Source organism: Gigantopelta aegis, chromosome 2, assembly GCF_016097555.1.
Source record: "Gigantopelta aegis isolate Gae_Host chromosome 2, Gae_host_genome, whole genome shotgun sequence".
NCBI lineage: Eukaryota > Metazoa > Mollusca > Gastropoda > Neomphalida > Peltospiridae > Gigantopelta > Gigantopelta aegis.
Genome location: NC_054700.1, coordinates 4,301,975 through 4,321,497, shown reverse-complemented (window position 1 = coordinate 4,321,497; position 19,523 = coordinate 4,301,975). Strand labels below are relative to the sequence as shown.

The window sequence follows — 19,523 nt, the reverse complement described above, 5'->3', positions numbered from 1 at the left end:
AATTCTATTGTGTTTTTATTAAAGAAATCCCACAAATTTTAAAAACCTAATTATCTATTCTCCTTACTTACGATATTCAATGAAAACACTTGTAGTAAGTAAAAGTATGACGTAATATATATTTTTTTCTTTCCTTCGACATGACGTCACAACTTAGGAGCAAAGCAAAGGCAAAATATCAGTATTATAGTCTGTATTTTAAACAGCTATTGGATGTAAAATATTGGGTCATTTTTGACATGTAGTCTTAAGAGAGGAAACCCACTACATTTATTTTTCCATTAGTATCAAAACATTTTTTATATGCACCATCCCAGACAGGATAGCACATACCACGACCTTTGATATACGAGTGGTGGTGTGTTGTGAAAAGTTAAAATGATGAATGTTCATCGTACTTTCTTGCTCTTTGGACTCGTGTTTAACTGTGAGGACGGACTCGCTCGACTGACGGATGTGTTTGATGAAGTTCTTCTTGACGAACTTGCCTTGAATTTCACCGCTGTTCTTAGGCCGTGGTAAAGAATTTGTTGTGTACTTTGAATCCTTTGAAAATAAAACCCAAATAAATACATTTTAACAGAATCAAAATGATTGTAGTTTTTCGTCAGCTTCCATATTCATTCGTAAAATTTGCCGATTATATATTCAGTCCAAATCATATTTCAAGATGAAATACTAAAACTTCTGGTAAATGAAATTACAGCCAAACCATTTAATATTTTCTTTAAAAACACATTAAAGTCAAATAACTAATAATGATGTGTGATTAGTTCGCATTATATTTTGTTATGAAATACTAAAACGGCTGGTAAATGAAATAAGATCCAAACTATTTAATATTTCCTTCAAAAATGTGATAGTGTTTTATAATTAATAATTATGTGTCGTTGTTATAATGAAATGAAAGCAATAGTCTCTATTTTCCGTCACTAGTGACATGTAGCCGACCAAGAAGTGCGAAATGCTACAGTGTTATAATGAAATGAAAGCAATAGTCTCTATTTTCCGTCACTAGTGACATGTAGCCTACCAAGAAGTGCGAAATGCTACAGTGTTATAATGAAATGAAAGCAATAGTCTCTATTTTCCGTCACTAGTGACATGTAGCCGACCAAGAAGTGCGAAATGCTACAGTGATCAACGGCAACCTGTTCATGTCAGTTAATTAAGGTGCTCAGTGTGCTATTTGACAACATTTGTGTAATGAATAACATAAATTATATAAAATAAGGTCCAAAATATTACAGCAATTTCAAATTCTCACTACTGAGCACTATAAAACTCGGCAACTTCAAATTCTCACTACTGAGCACTATAAAACTCGGCAACTTCAAATTCTCACTACTGAGCACTATAAAACTCGGCAACTTCAAATTCTCACTACTGAGCACTATAAAACTCGGCAACTTTCGGTGAAAACAAAAAGAAAGATCCATTTTGCTGGCCAGAATAACTAATGACTAAACAATGTGCTAGAGTGAAAAATACATCCGAATTAATCTCCTTCACCCAACCAGTGGTTTTACAATTACCACAAACATGTAGGTGTCCTAGACACTTGACATCAGGGCTAGTTCTGGGTCAGCAGAACATTTCACCAGTTTGTGTATTAAAACTTCAAAACTTGCAGAAAGCCAGAAATATTGTAACAATATATCAATTATTACATAAAATTATTTCGCCAAATTAAAATAAAATTCGCCAATTGGTTTTGAAATTGGCAACTGGCGAATTTGGCGAATGCCAGAGCTAGCCCTGTCTATAATCACTAATTAAATGATGTGCTGAGGTGATAAAAGTGACAGATCTTAGTTTTAAAACACTATACATGTTTTTCACCACTGGATCTTGCAGAAAGCCTGTGTATTACCCATATGGTCAAAAATATCTTGGTACATATCAAAGTGATATTTCCCACTATAACACACAATGACATCATCGTTTGACACACTACAAACTTACAGGAAAATTAACCAAACAAGTTGAGTTATATAAATTAAAATTGATTATGGGTAATAAATAGGATATTAAACTGAGTTTAACTCGCTACCATTTCATATCTTGTTTATGTCCATCGTGAAATAATTCTCATTGTCACTCGCTAAAGCTCATGGTAACTGAAAAATATTTCACTTAGGACATGAGCATGATAGGAAACAGAAGCTTGTTTAATATTCTATAAACAATAACCATAATTTAAATATTACGAGTGCGTTGTTCAACAAAACATTCCTTTTTTTCCTTTTTTTGTACTGACCTGGTTTTCGGACTCGCTACAGATACTGTGATTAGTGCCCATCCTCTTCGGGTGTGGACTTGGTGTCTGTGACTCATCCGAATTAGCTGTGAACGAGATTCCCCCACTCTCTATTGACACGTCGTCTTCACCTTCCTTGTCCCCTTTACCCAGGATATTCACCGGTGCCGACTTGTCAACTAACGTAAAAACATTCTTCAACACGATCTGACCCCCTGAGATGGTTTCTAGCCACAGATCCCCCTTGCCAGCTGATGTGGTAGCTTTCGTCGTGCAGTAAATACGACTGGACGATTCAAACTCTACAGAGTCCAACAGGTCACAGCCGCAGAGTATTAATTCGACGATATCTGATTTCCCCAGCCCAAGATTCTTGCCATCGATAACTAGCCGCGTTCCGCCTTCTATACCGACGACGTTTGGCGTTATACAGTTAATGATTGGCGCTTCGCCGGTATCGTCCATATTCGCGTTGATGCTGAAAGACCGAAATGACGATTTCGACTCATTTTCGGCCGCTTTCCCGAAACTGAAAATGTCGTGAAATGACTTAGAGAATTTTTTGTTCAAGTTCGACAGTGTGCTAGTTTTTCTTTCTTTCCTCTGTGTTTGTTGCAGGGTCAAGGTAGATGACATGAGATTCTGACGCAGCCGTGCAAAACCCGTGAGATGAGGTCCGTTTTGATGTAAAGAATTCGACGGTGACTGCTGCGCCTCGGAAATGGGTCGTTTGCTCGACACGTAACACTGATAGATCAACTCCCCGCGCGGAACAGGACACTTCTTGTGCGGCCGCAGAGGGGTCCGTTTAACCTGACCTTGAACTGTGGGCAACGAGGTCAGAGGAATCACTATCTGACCCAAAATGTCCTCTTTCTCTGTGACCGTGAAAAATGCATAGTCTCCCGAATTATCAACTTTACTGCAAAAGAGTAGAAGAAAGTTTAGTTCACCACAATCAGTTTTTAGGAGTACTCGAGTTAAGCTGAAGTTTGTTTTCTTTAAAGAAATCACTATATGTACATGTAGAACATGTGGCTACTGGACATCAAACATTTGCTAATGCCGACCTGTTGTTTTCAGTCAAAGTTTGTTTTGTTTAACGACACCAATTAGAGCAGATTTATTAATTAATTGTCAGTTACAGGATGTCAAGCATTTAGTAATGTTAATATGTTGTTTTCCGAGAAAACCCGCTACTTTTTTTCCCATTAACAGAAAGGGATCTTTTATAATCATTTTCCCACAACCAGGACAGCACATACCATGGCCTTTTATATACCACTACATGTAGTTGGACACTGATTGGGATGGGGGGGAAATGGTGGGTTTGATGCTACAATTCATGCACCTAAGGTGAGAACTCTACCAACTGAGCTTAGTCCACTGGTTATAATCAATCGGTACATGTAACAACCGATCAACTGAGCTTAGTCCACTGGTTATAATCAATCGGTACATGTAACAACCGATCAACTGAGCTTAGTCCACTGGTTATAATCGGTCTGTACATGTACAATGTACCAACTGATCAACTGAGCTTAGTCCACTGGTTATAATCAATCAGTACACGTACCAAACGATCAACTGAGCTCAGTCCACTGGTTATAATCAGTCGGTACATGTACCAACTGATCAACTAAGCTTAGTCCACCAGTTATCATCGGTTGATACATGTATCAACTGATCAACTTTCCATCAAACAATTATTTGGAAAATATATGAGCTTAGAAAGGATTCAAATGCTAGGGTTATGCATCTATTGCTGTGTTCATTGAGATAGATTGTGTAAACTTCACTAATTTAACCAATATCTATTTGAGCATAATGTCTCATTTTTACATGATAAATGTATAAAAGCAAACCCAAACCACCACAGAGAATAAGAGAATTAAGATACTAACACAACCGATTCTTCATTCCAGTCTGGGTTGCCACTCGATTCCTTCACTATAGACGTGCGGTACTTCTTAATGCCAACACCAAAAATTACAGAAAATTTGCAACGACCTGTAAAAAAATATAGAAAAAAAGCCTCATAAATATATTAATTGTACATGAATATATCTTTTTGTTGAATTCATTACATACCAGTGCAATAGTCCACTGCTGAAAAACTTCTTGGCGTACACACTGACCCAACACTGACAAAGGTTAACCACATAAATGTAATTATTAAAAAATATTCTTATTTGTTATACATTTTTCGACAAAACAGAAAATATCTTTCCTCACTTAGACTATTGCTCCACAATTTGGGAAACCCATTCAAAACATTCTATAGAAAAATTTTAAAAATCCAAAATCAAGCTGCAAAACGTATTACTGAAAAAGCAAAGAAACTTCCACTGCAGAAATAATGAACTCTCTGAAATGGCTTAAAATCAAAGAGAGAAATGACTTTAGAACCTGCCAGTTTGTCTACAAAGCCCTCAACAAACTAACTCCATCATGTCTAGAAACAATGTTTCAAACAACTTCAGAAATTTACTCCTTAAATCTGAGGTCAACTCAACATAGTCGTCTTTATGAATTAAAACCAAGAACAGTATTTTACTGCCATAGTTTTTCATGCAGGGGTGTTAAACTGTGAAACACACTACCTTCCAATATAAAATATTCTCAACCCCTTGCCTCATTCAAATCCAGCTATTTTAAGCACTATTCAACAGGGCTTGGAACGGCATGTGGCCAGGTTGCTAAATGCAACCAATGTCCTGTTTGGTTGACTTAAATATTAAAAAATAATGGCGTTAATAATGATCTTCTTTAGAGCTATAACATATGAGCCACTATTAATATTTGTACTGCATATAATTATTCCACATTAAAATCTTGCTTGCGGTTCATGGTTCGCTTACTTTAATTTGCCAACATCCATTGTTATTTTTTGGGCCACCATATTTTTGGGAGAGTTTCGAGCACTGATTCAAATGTTAATCAATTTTAAGCTAATGCATAAACATTCAATTAAAGGGAGTCACAGACCCCAGTTTTTAAACACTAAGGCATAATTTTCATCTAAGACTCTAGTTTCAACTTGTACAAATGGACACTAAATGTGGTTAATTTACAAACCAGTAACAAATTTGGATACAACAGAGTGAAACAAGAGTCTGTGACATCGAAATACCCTTAAAAATAAACTAAAATGCGACTCCATAACAGTTACTTCTTAGATGCATGTGCGTTTTTAAAAATATGAAAAAAGCATTTTGTGGTATAGAAACACCAGGATAACCAGAAACATTTCGATTGGAAATAGATAACCTTAAGGAATAAAATATAAGTAATGTTTGATATCACTGATCAGAAACGGCTCTAATAGTGAAACATATGCCTTAGTGTTTAAAAACTAGGGCATGTTCCTTTAAGATGTACATTTATTGTTGATGTTGATGTGTTTGTTAATATAATTATGATGTATTGAGTTATCACTGACTCAAGTTGCTTAAAAAAATGTATTTAAATATTATTTAAATATTCATAATATGTGCTATTGTTCCTTCTACTGTGTTTCTCATGCATTGCTATACATATATTACATGTATGTTGATGTTGTTTGTATGAATGTATGAATGTACATGTATGTATGTATGTATAATATCATGTATAGATTAGAGAGGGCCTCATGGGAGACCAGTCAACTTGTACTGAATATATTTACCCTCTGAAAATAAAGAATTTTATTATTATTACTATTATTATCATTATTATTATCCTATAACTTACCCATGATATCCATGTCATAAACCCATGTGATAATTTTAGTGTATTAACCCAGTTAATAATGGTATGCAAATTTGCAAGGTCTCTAGGTAATGTGTTGCTGTGGTTGTGTCATTTGCTTACATGCCAACAAGACCTGTGTACGTGAGCGTAACGTTTTCAGAGATTTAGTTAAAATGCGTGATGTCAAACTAATTTGTGTGAATCGTGATGACGTCATATTACCGATGGTGGTTATTTTAGTACTGTGGTTTACTAAAACTTGAATTAAAATGTTAGTTTAGGTTTTTTATAGGATAAACAGAATTTGCTACTCGTGTTTTTTAATATGTAAAATATCAACCTCGTCTAGTTAATCGATATTTGTCTCGGCAGAGCCTTGACAAATACCGATTAACATAGACTCAGTAGATATTTTCCACATTAAAAGACACTCGTGACGAATCCTCTATCTATTATTATTATATTATTATTATTATTGAGTTGTTTTTTATACAGGATTTTCTATTAAAGGCACTGGCCCTAGATTTGTTCTCACAGCGTTCTGACTATTAAAAGCACTGGCCCTAGATTTGCTCTCACAGCGTTCTGACCATTAGAGGTACTGGCCCTAGATTTGCTCTCACAGCGTTCTGACCATTAGAGGCACTGGCCCTAGATTTGCTCTCACAGCGTTCTGACCATTAGAGGCACTGGCCCTAGATTTGCTCTCACAGCGTTCTGACCATTAAAGGCACTGGCCCTAGATTTGCTCTCACAGCGTTCTGACCATTAAAGGAACTGGCCCTAGATTTGCTCTCACAGCGTTCTGACCATTAAAGGCACTGGCCCTAGATTTGCCCTCACAGCGTTCTGACCATTAATTTTCACTACATGTACCATACTTTACTATTTGATGACCTAAAACTTAGTGTCCAAGAAAATATTTCTATATTTGAATTTGATCAAAACATTGATCCTTATTAAATTAATAGCAAGCATTTCAAGATTAATTAACCATTCCTCATTTAAACTGTTAGTAGCTCTTTACATCCCCCCCCCCCCACCCCGACTTCTCTTTCTTTGTCTACCCTTCTTATTAGCCAATAGAGAAATTTTATTTTACAACTATCATTTCTGTCATCTTTATAAAAATAAATATTGTTTAAATCAAATCTTACATTTTTACAACTTATTTCTAATAAATTATCTGTTTTTGCAAATCAAATGTTTCTGTTACCTGCTGTTTGTATAGCCAGGTACCTGTACTTCAATGAAAAAGTTAAAAGATTGTTTTGTTTAACGACAACACTAGAGAACAGTCTTATGTGCATTTTCCAACAGACAGGACAACACATGGTTCACTGATTTTGACAAGAGAAAAACCAACCAGAGATGCAATGGGTCCACTTAGGTGGTTTGATCCTACAACGCAAGCTCCTCACTAATACCACTGATAGTATCCCGAAAACCTATACCAAGTACGTCTATGAGAGCTACCTGTTTATATAACACTGTATACACATACTGGTAGTACTTGTCATTGTAACTAATACCACTGATAGTATCCCGTAAACCTATACCAGTATATATGTCTATGAGAGCTATACTATTCGACAAGACTGCATCATTATATGGTATGCACATAATTTAACAATTTAGTAATTACATGTATAACATTTAAAAAAATAAAAAGTATTATGGGTTGGGTTCAAATGAGTCACTGAAATTCAGGCACTACATGCAGAGGTATTTTAAATAAAAAAAATATTAAAACTAAAAGCCGAATTATTTTATTTTATGATATGAGAAGTGGGTACATGTACACAGGGAACATTGTTATTTCCTCGTCTCCTCACGCCCACAACCAATTTTAGAACTGGTCTTAGCAATATACCTGTAAGAACAATGGTCTTGTGACTTTATCGTCACAGAAGCATTAGTGAGATATGGAGAAAATAACGTACCATGTTTTTTCCCTTTAAGACCACGTGCACCATGAACTGAAAAGACAAAATTAAAAATATACTGTTAGAAAGTGACGAATCAGCTGTACGTACGCAGGGCTTCTAGATTATGGTAGCCCCACTCCCATGGCTAGTGATATTCAATGTTGGGCTAGTAAATAACTACTATTGCCATGCCCGACGGATAGTGCATTTTCGGGGGGGGGGGGGGGGGGGGGGGGGGGGGGTCAATATTGCAGTTAAGTCTATTTTGTAAATATGAATATCCTGACCCACCCCAACCCCCAATGTTAGTGTTTTAAGCTCTATCTCCCTCTTTATGTGACATATCTTATTATTACTATTATTTAGTAAAATTGCATTAACTTTAAAGTAAAGTAGGGCTAGTGAATTTTTAATTGTGGCTAGTAAATTAAAAACAAAATTCTAGAAGTCCTGCGTAATACATATGCCAGCACATGCTACATACATGTATATAATTCAGTATACAAGAACCAGTCTCCACCAGGTAAGGTGAGTGATCACCCCTGCTCTCCTCCACACTCGCCTAGCACTGTTTTAGGAGAGTGTCAAATTGATCACCTTCCAACAAATTGTACAATGCATTTTATTTTAACATTCAACTAAGTGACTGCTCGCCTAGCACCGTTTTAGGAGAGTGATCTACAGCTCACCTTGATTTTGGTCCTGGCAAACACTGAAAACAGCTCACCGAGTAAAGTACATTTTACCATCCATGCATCATTATTATAATTACAGTAAGCTGTACAATTTAGCAGCACTTAGGTGATGAAACATACATGTTCTTGTGCATACATGAATGTATGTATGTATGTATGTATGTATGTATGTATGTATGTATGTATGTATATATGCAGTTGGTCCACACCTAATGACCTTTTAACCCCAACGTCAATAACCGTCATAACAGTACATAAGGGAGGAATACAATCTTGTAAGGACTTTATACATAGTGACAAGTAACAAAACAATCATAAAATCAAGTATGGCATGTCACAATCCGGAAATTATTACATAATAAGAGGGGAGTAGAGTGGAGATCTCGAGAGACAAATTAAACAAAACAATCGTAAAATCAAGTATGGCATGTCACAACCTGGAAATTATTACATAATAAGAGGGGAGTAGAGTGGAGATCTCGAGAGACATATTAAACAAAACAATCGTAAAATCAAGTATGGCATGTCACAACCAGGAAATTATTACATAATAAGAGGGGAGTAGAGTGGAGATCTGATGAGACATATTAAACAAAACAATCGTAAAATCAAGTATGGCATGTCACAACCTGGAAATTATTACATAATAAGAGGGGAGTAGAGTGGAGATCTCGAGACAAATTAAACAAAACAATCGTAAAATCAAGTATATCATGTCATAACCTGGAAATTATTACATAATAAGAGGGGAGTAGAGTGGAGATCTCGAGAGACATATTAAACAAAACAGTAGTAAAATCAAGTATGGCATGTCACAACCTGGAAATTATTACATAATAAGAGGGGAGTAGAGTGGAGATCTCGAGAGACATATTAAACAAAACAATCGTAAAATCAAGTATGGCATGTCACAACCTGGAAATTATTACATAATAAGAGGGGAGTAGAGTGGAGATCTCGAGAGACAAATTAAACAAAACAATCGTAAAATCAAGTATATCATGTCACAACCTGGAAATTATTACATAATAAGAGGGGAGTAGAGTGGAGATCTCGAGAGACATATTAAACAAAACAGTAGTAAAATCAAGTATGGCATGTCACAACCTGGAAATTATTACATAATAAGAGGGGAGTAGAGTGGAGATCTCGAGAGACATATTAAACAAAACAATCTTAAAATCAATATGGCATGTCACAACCTGGAAATTATTACATAATAAGAGGGGAGTAGAGTGGAGATCTCGAGAGACATATTAAACAAAACAGTAGTAAAATCAAGTATGGCATGTCACAACCTGGAAATTATTACATAATAAGAGGGGAGTAGAGTGGAGATCTCGAGAGACATATTAAACAAAACAATCTTAAAATCAAGTATGGCATGTCACAACCTGGAAATTATTACATAATAAGAGGGGAGTAGAGTGGAGATCTCGAGAGACATATTAAACAAAACAATTGTAAAATCAAGTATGGCATGTCACAACCTGGAAATTATTACATAATAAGAGGGGAGTAGAGTGGAGATCTCGAGAGACAAATTAAACAAAACAGTAGTAAAATCAAGTATGGCATGTCACAACCCGGAAATTATTACATAATAAGAGGGGAGTAGAGTGGAGATCTCGAGATACATATTAAACAAAACATTAGTAAAATCAAGTATGGCATGTCACAACCCGGAAATTATTACATAATAAGAGGGGAGTAGAGTGGAGATCTCGAGAGACAAATTAAACAAAACAGTAGTAAAATCAAGTATGGCATGTCACAACCTGGAAATTATTACATAATAAGAGGGGAGTAGAGTGGAGATCTCGAGAGACATATTAAACAAAACAGTAGTAAAATCAAGTATGGCATGTCACAACCTGGAAATTATTACATAATAAGAGGGGAGTAGAGTGGAGATCTCGAGAGACAAATTAAACAAAACAGTAGTAAAATCAAGTATGGCATGTCACAACCCGGAAATTATTACATAATAAGAGGGGAGTAGAGTGGAGATCTCGAGAGACATATTAAACAAAACAATCGTAAAATCAAGTATGGCATGTCACAACCTGGAAATTATTACATAATAAGAGGGGAGTAGAGTGGAGATCTCGAGAGACATATTAAACCAAAAAAATAGTGGGGTTTTTTAATCCCACATTTTAAGCAAAAACACACCAAATTAACAAATTTTGTAATACATTTTGTGGGTAGTGGGAATTGTGATTTATTTGTTAACAGCTGTATTTTAAATTAACTACATTTTTCAATGTAATTTATGTCTAAGTTACTGTTTTGATCCATGTTCACCCCTCATGAACACAAAGGAAGTTTAGGTTCTCCTTTATTGCAGGTGTCACCACACTACAAATATATAGTACTAAGTTAAACAAAGAACAATGCAGAGTCAAAGTGATAACACTAAAACAGACACTAACATGTTAATAATTTATACAGCAGATCTGAAGTAGACCACACAATTAAAGGACCCCGACACACACACACACACACACACACACAATGGGCCGAATTTACAAAGTCTTGTTTTTCTTAATTGTAGGTGTCTAAGTATTGTAAATTCATGTAGTTAGACGTGTGTAAGACATAAACAGGCTTCGTAAATTTGGCCGAATAATTTCAGTATCACTTTGACAATAACTACGTAAATTATAGTTCTTTGAAATGCACTAAGATTGTTAATTGTTAGGCAAATACCAAGGAATTACTCGACAACAGGTTATTGAGTAATTTTCTGCCAAGTCAGCGACATTAATACCTGTGAATTAAGGGCAAGGAGTGTTCAACACGCAAACAGTTCACAGTTTAACATGCAGCTGGTGGCTGTCTTACTGAAACCTGCTCCAGATAATGTGACAAGAAACCTGCCCGTGTCACTACTCAAGGTAGTGGACCGAACAGGCACATGCACATTTAAAATAATAATCGTGGTGCCCTAGCTCCCCTTGCAATCAAAACTGGGACAGCTAGTCCTTACTTAATAGGTTTTGCTTTTGTTGTTTAACAACACCAATAGAGCACATTGATTAATTAATCATTGGCTATTGGATGTCAAATACCTAACAGATGGACATATTTGTCCTAAGGGGGGTCAATCCTGTGATCCAAATAACTATATCGTTCCAGAGCTGAATGACACTTAAATACATGAGAGGTGTGACTGTATATACATGCAAAAACAAACAAATACACACACACACACACACACAAACACACAGGTGTGTGTGTGTGTGTGTGTGTGTGTGTGTAATATAAGAATAAAGTTCAATGTGTCAAAATGTGATCTATATTTCCATTGAACGGGATTTTACAAAGTTTCTGTACTGTACTTAGTGTGATATAAGCTACACCATGCTGTAGCAAAATTACATTTTTCTTAAATTTACGTTAATGGATATGGATCTTACAGATCTATATATAATACAGCAGTTCAGTGATGTCAATGTATAGATGTATAGATAATATATAGATGTATAGCTAATGTATAGATGCATATCGGTACATTACATATATACAATGCACCCAATGTCTGGCAGTATATATACCTGTTGTATGAAATGTGCACAGTGATACATGCATACTAGTACAAAAACTGGTAGTATATGATAATGATAATAGCGAGTGCAGATTAATTAAAACATCAAAGTTGGCTGTGTGACCTACACACACAACATTGCCAGAGAATGCTGTCACAATAATTTACTGTGACTGACAAGTTAATGAGAAATGAGAATGAAGAATTCCAAAAATGCTAAAACTGTTTTTCCACTATAATTACTAACCCACATATAAGGAGAAACTTGTTGACTAATATGAAGGGAAAACACACAAACCAACTAAAAAACACAAGTATATTATTATATTTAATTAACAAAATGGTTAAATGTGACAGCTATTATATATAACAGGCGCAGCCATTTTGTACCATCCCAGTGAATACACCCTCTAGCGAGCCGGTAGTTACATAATATTTAACACATCACGTCAGGAATTAGTCTTAGAACTGAAGAAACAAATTTACCTGATTTCTGCGCAATGTTCTATAATAATATCCATCCCAGTAAGCCAGCAATAAGTATATATTATTTTATAATACAAAATAAACCACCATTGTCAAAGTGTTGAAATAACTGTCTCATGTTTTGTCCATGCAAAAACCTACATAGTAAAATGATAACCAGAGTGTTTTCTTAATTGGTCTACACCAGTACTTTCAGCGGCCTCCACCTGTGATTCCTGATTGGCAGGTGTATATTTGGCAGGTAGACAAGCCATTAATTACCGCCACCGTCTAGACCCAAAATTAGGTACAGACGGTATTTTGTTTAACATCACAGGGTATTGGGATATACCTGCCACCCCTAAAATGGTAATGGACATTATCAGCCATCATGCTTTATTACTGTAAATCATTCTGTAAAACTCTTGATTAAGTAGACTTTCCCATCTAAAATAACAGAACTGACCAATTACGTAGTCCCAAAGAAAAGAACATTATCACTTGGGTATCGTGAGTGGTTGTTTTTGCTCCAACGTACCCTACCAATAGGCCTACGTAATAGTATGCATTTTTAAAGAGAGAAAAATACTATAACCCCATTTCATTCTATTAATGCAACTTGAAATATATTTAGTTAAATAGTTTATTATATTATAAAGTCATTTATGTTGTTTTACAAGTCAGGTTAATGAAAGAGAAGTGCCTTGTCATAAATGACTGCCTTTGTTTACACTGTGCATACAGGAGTTGGTAGGAGCTGACATCACTTCGCCCCAAGCTAGAATACCGGACACAACGAAAACAAAAGAAAATGGTTGGCCCCAGTTAGCAGCAATAATTACTTTAACTCTAAAATTACGTGTTGTTCATTTCTTAAAGTGTCAGTGTGTATTAGTGGTCCGGGTATGCATCTTTTCAACACATAAGGTTCACGTTTGAGTTTAGTTCCCCTTTAAGATATCGGCTTTATCCCGACACTTAATCTTCATTAGGATAAAGCTGATATCTTAAAACAGCAACCAGTTATTTTATTTATTCTGCAATCCAACTGGAATATTTGGAAAATCATTTTTTATTCCAGTTTTTGTATGCAAATCAAGTATCATCAACCTAGCAAGCCTTTTGCAGTATGATGTCATACAAGATACATAATACATGACATCATTCTTTGTAAGACACTAGCTACATTCTGTCACATTCAAATATGGTTCTAAACTAATTCATAAATAAATATACAAGTCTTGTATCTTTATTGTGACACTAAACATTATTTGTATAGATACTGTACTAAAACAAATAACGTAAAGTTTAAAAGTTTGTTTCGTTTGATACCACTAGAGCACATTGATTTATTAATCATTGGCTACTGCATGTTCAACATTTATTAATGTTGACATGCATGAATAGTCCTAGAGAGCAAACCTACATTTTTCCATAATTAGTAGAAAGAGGTCTTTTATATGCACCATCCAACAGACAGGATAGCACATACCACGGCCACTGATATATGTACCAGTTATGGAGCACTGGCAGGAATGAGAAATAGCCCAATGGGGCCACTGACAGGGATTGATCCCAGACTGACCATGCATCAGGTGAGTCCTTCCTTTACCATCTAGTCTGAAAGTTGAGTCAGACTTTTATTACGTGACCTATATTTTTGGTGTTCAAAAATATAGAAATTTATCTAGTCATCACATCTTGCCAGCTTATACAGTGATTGCAGAATAAAAAGGTATCTTCAGTACTTCCCACTGGCAGCCATATTATCATTTCTAAAATGACCTTAAGGCGATAAAAAACTAAACACTACATGTATGTTTTGATCTAATTTTGTTTTACAAAATGAGATTGTCAGTGCATTGTACTCTCGCTCTAGTGTACCATAACTGGTATATCAAAGGCTGTGGTATGTGCTATCCTGGCTGTGGGATGGTGCATATAAAAGATCCCTTGCTACTAATGGAAAAATGTAGTGGGTTTCCTCTCTAAGACTATATGTCAAAATTACCAAATGTTTGACATCCAAAAGCCGAGGATTAATTAAATTAATGTCCTCTAGTGGTGTCGTTAAACAAAACAAAGCTTAATTTTATTGTGGCCTCAGAGTGTACATTATACATGTAGGCTTTACACCTTCCTCTCGGATATTGAAAATTTTAAATGTGCATCAAAGTCAACAGCTAAAGAAGAAAAAAAGGTTTTCTCATTAAACACAGATATTTTGTGTCATCTGTTCAAGTGTAAACGAACTGCAGTGTGATCCAGTGAGTAAACAGTTTTGACACTTGTATCAATATATCAGTTTACCACTGTTTACCCTGGCACCTGGAATGTGCAGATTGTCTTTTAAGACAGTGTCCTGGCTGACATGAAAGAAATCTTAACCAGGACTACATATACAAGAATTTAGCCACAGACCAATTACTTGTTTCCACAGAGATTTTAAATTTCAACTTTTACAATATATGTGATTTTAACATGTGTTCATTATTGATGAAACATAAATGAGTCCATACAATACAAAGTGAAAATTTATTTTGTTTAAGAGCACATTGATTTATTAATCATCAGTTATTCGATGTCAAAGATTTGGTAATTCTGACAGTCTTAGAGAGGAGACCAGGGCCCATATTTTCGAAGCAATCTTAGCCTACGAAATCGTAAAATTATCGTAAGCTATGATGTCACTATGGCGTGTGCTGTAGTGACGTCACACCCTACGATGGTTTTACTATTTCGTAGCACTAAGAGAGCTTCCAAAATATGGGCCCAGCTACATTTCTCCCTTAGTAGCATGGGATCTTTTATAATTATATGCACCATCCCACAAACAGGATAGCACATACCACAACCTTTGATATACCAGATGTAGAGCACTAGCTAAAACATAAATAGCCCACTGACGGTGATTGACCATAGACCGACCGCACATGAGGCAAGTGCTTTACCACTGTGTTATGTCTCGCTCATACGCACACAATACACATGATCTGCAGTTTTAACCAAGCTCCGACAACAACATAAATAGCCCACTGACGATGATTGACCATAGACCGACCGCACATGAGGCAAGTGCTTTACCACTGTGTTATGTCTCGCTCATACGCACACAATACACATGATCTGCAGTTTTAACCAAGCTCCGACAACAACATAAATAGCCCACTGACTGATTGACCATAGACCGACCGCACATGAGGCAAGTGCTTTACCACTGTGTTATGTCTCGCTCATACGCACACAATACACATGATCTGCAGTTTTAACCAAGCTCCGACAACAACATAAATAGCCCACTGACTGATTGACCATAGACCGACCGCACATGAGGCAAGTGCTTTACCACTGTGTTATGTCTCGCTCATACGCACACAATACACATGATCTGCAGTTTTAACCAAGCTCCGACAACATAAATAGCCCACTGACGGTGACTGACCATAGACCGACCGCACATGAGGCAAGTGCTTTACCACTGGGTTATGTCTCGCTCATACGCACACAATACACATGATCTGCAGTTTTAACCAAGCTCCGACAACAACATAAATAGCCCACTGACTGATTGACCATAGACCGACCGCACATGAGGCAAGTGCTTTACCACTGTGTTATGTCTCGCTCATACGCACACAATACACATGATCTGCAGTTTTAACCAAGCTCCGACAACAACATAAATAGCCCACTGACTGATTGACCATAGACCGACCGCACATGAGGCAAGTGCTTTACCACTGTGTTATGTCTCGCTCATACGCACACAATACACATGATCTGCAGTTTTAACCAAGCTCCGACAACAACATAAATAGCCCACTGACTGATTGACCATAGACCGACCGCACATGAGGCAAGTGCTTTACCACTGGGTTATGTCTCGCTCATACGCACACAATACACATGATCTGCAGTTTTAACCAAGCTCCGACAACAACATAAATAGCCCACTGACTGATTGACCATAGACCGACCGCACATGAGGCAAGTGCTTTACCACTGTGTTATGTCTCGCTCATACGCACACAATACACATGATCTGCAGTTTTAACCAAGCTCCGACAACAACATAAATAGCCCACTGACTGATTGACCATAGACCGACCGCACATGAGGCAAGTGCTTTACCACTGTGTTATGTCTCGCTCATACGCACACAATACACATGATCTGCAGTTTTAACCAAGCTCCGACAACAACATAAATAGCCCACTGACGATGATTGACCATAGACCGACCGCACATGAGGCAAGTGCTTTACCACTGTGTTATGTCTCGCTCATACGCACACAATACACATGATCTGCAGTTTTAACCAAGCTCCGACAACAACATAAATAGCCCACTGACTGATTGACCATAGACCGACCGCACATGAGGCAAGTGCTTTACCACTGTGTTATGTCTCGCTCATACTCACACAATACACATGATCTGCAGTTTTAACCAAGCTCCGACAACAACATAAATAGCCCACTGACTGATTGACCATAGACCGACCGCACATGAGGCAAGTGCTTTACCACTGTGTTATGTCTCGCTCATACGCACACAATACACATGATCTGCAGTTTTAACCAAGCTCCGACAACAACATAAATAGCCCACTGACTGATTGACCATAGACCGACCGCACATGAGGCAAGTGCTTTACCACTGTGTTATGTCTCGCTCATACGCACACAATACACATGATCTGCAGTTTTAACCAAGCTCCGACAACAACATAAATAGCCCACTGACTGATTGACCATAGACCGACCGCACATGAGGCAAGTGCTTTACCACTGTGTTATGTCTCGCTCATACGCACACAATACACATGATCTGCAGTTTTAACCAAGCTCCGACAACAACATAAATAGCCCACTGACTGATTGACCATAGACCGACCGCACATGAGGCAAGTGCTTTACCACTGTGTTATGTCTCGCTCATACGCACACAATACACATGATCTGCAGTTTTAACCAAGCTCCGACAACAACATAAATAGCCCACTGACTGATTGACCATAGACCGACCGCACATGAGGCAAGTGCTTTACCACTGGGTTATGTCTCGCTCATACGCACACAATACACATGATCTGCAGTTTTAACCAAGCTCCGACAACAACATAAATAGCCCACTGACTGATTGACCATAGACCGACCGCACATGAGGCAAGTGCTTTACCACTGTGGTTATGTCTCGCTCATACGCACACAATACACATGATCTGCAGTTTTAACCAAGCTCCGACAACAACATAAATAGCCCACTGACTGATTGACCATAGACCGACCGCACATGAGGCAAGTGCTTTACCACTGTGTTATGTCTCGCTCATACGCACACAATACACATGATCTGCAGTTTTAACCAAGCTCCGACAACAACATAAATAGCCCACTGACTGATTGACCATAGACCGACCGCACATGAGGCAAGTGCTTTACCACTGGGTTATGTCTCGCTCATACGCACACAATACACATGATCTGCAGTTTTAACCAAGCTCCGACAACAAAAATCTCTCATGTCATTCACACCGTTGTAAACCTTAATGATATACCACCATGGCAACATGCAAAACCTTCATTGATATCTTATACCATATGTAAAATTAGAACTGATGGTTGGTAATAACTTAATTCACATGTGAAACTAGATTTCTCTAGACACACATTGTGTTATGCAAACACATGCATACCATGTCATTAACAATGCAACAGTATATTACTTCATTTAATTGTTTTTTTCAAAGCTTAAGTTGATACTTTATTTGGTATATATGTACCTGTATGTATATAAATACAGAATGTTGGTTATTAAAAAAAACTGTATTACAGATATACTGCACTTTTTCATAATCAACTTTTGACAGTTTTGTTAGATGAAGTATTTACCTAATATGCTTCCCAATTCACAAAATGAATTTCCAGCCTTGAATACACTGATTAATATAAAATTAATATTGTTCACAAATCAACATTTTTGATGTATAAGGAGAGAGGATGACCCAAGCACGTATCCAGGGAGTGCATAAGGCACACACACACACACACTCACCCACACCCACACACCCACACTCACCCACACATGGACCAAGAGGTCCACTTCAAAAAGAAAGATTTACAACAGTGACTATCTTTTACGATCTCAACATTAACAAAGCCAAAGGTCCTTTTCCAGGAGATATACAACCATCACAACCACACACACCCCCCCCCCCCACAAAACAAAACAAATCGGTATAGGGCCTGGGAGTTTTAATGGCTCATTGGGGAGGTGTAGGGCCACTACATCGACAGACATTAGCAGACTGCCCAGATAGCCGAGGTGTGTGCCCAGGACAGTGTGCTTGAACCTTATTTGGATCTAAATTTGCCTGACTGGATGATTGTGAAAAAGTGCCAAATCTGTCTTTTTCATTATTCAACACAGATAACGGTAAAGGTAAAGACAAAAATTGTAACATTTGGCAAAGACACATGACATGGTATTTGTGCCATCTGCAATATACTTAGTAATGCAATCATGCAAGTGACTTTTAAATACAGATTTACTGAATGAAAAAATTTAAATGATGGGTTTCTCATGCTTCTAGAATACTTTATTAAACTAACAGTAAAGACAGACAATAAGTGTGACATTGAAAACCAGTTTGTAACAATTAAAAATAACTTGCCTATACTATAAAGATACCCAGCTAGTATTCATGTACTTAACATCTTAGCTGGACCTAAATGAGACAGCGCCATCTGGTGGGTAACTTTCAAACTAATCTTTATTTTTGGTCCTTTTTGTAGATAATATAATGGTAAAGACAAAAAAATAAAATAAAAGGTGCAACTTAAAGTTGTATGCAGTGTAGTTTTTAAGAAACTTATGTTTTTGTGAGTGGT

At 36.9% G+C, this 19,523-nt stretch overlaps 1 protein-coding gene across 1 annotated transcript in view; it reads right to left on the bottom strand.

Annotated features, from left to right (window-relative positions):
• LOC121380111 overlaps positions 1-19,523 on the bottom strand; it is a 36,809-nt gene that overhangs the window by 4,943 nt on the left and 12,343 nt on the right. The window contains exons 3-6 of the mRNA XM_041508885.1: positions 7,936-7,971; positions 4,165-4,270; positions 2,261-3,182; positions 399-546 (exon numbers count right to left, since the gene is read on the bottom strand). Of these exons, the coding sequence (XP_041364819.1) occupies positions 399-546; positions 2,261-3,182; positions 4,165-4,270; positions 7,936-7,971 (1,212 nt within the window). The remainder of the gene's footprint in view (positions 1-398; positions 547-2,260; positions 3,183-4,164; positions 4,271-7,935; positions 7,972-19,523) is intronic.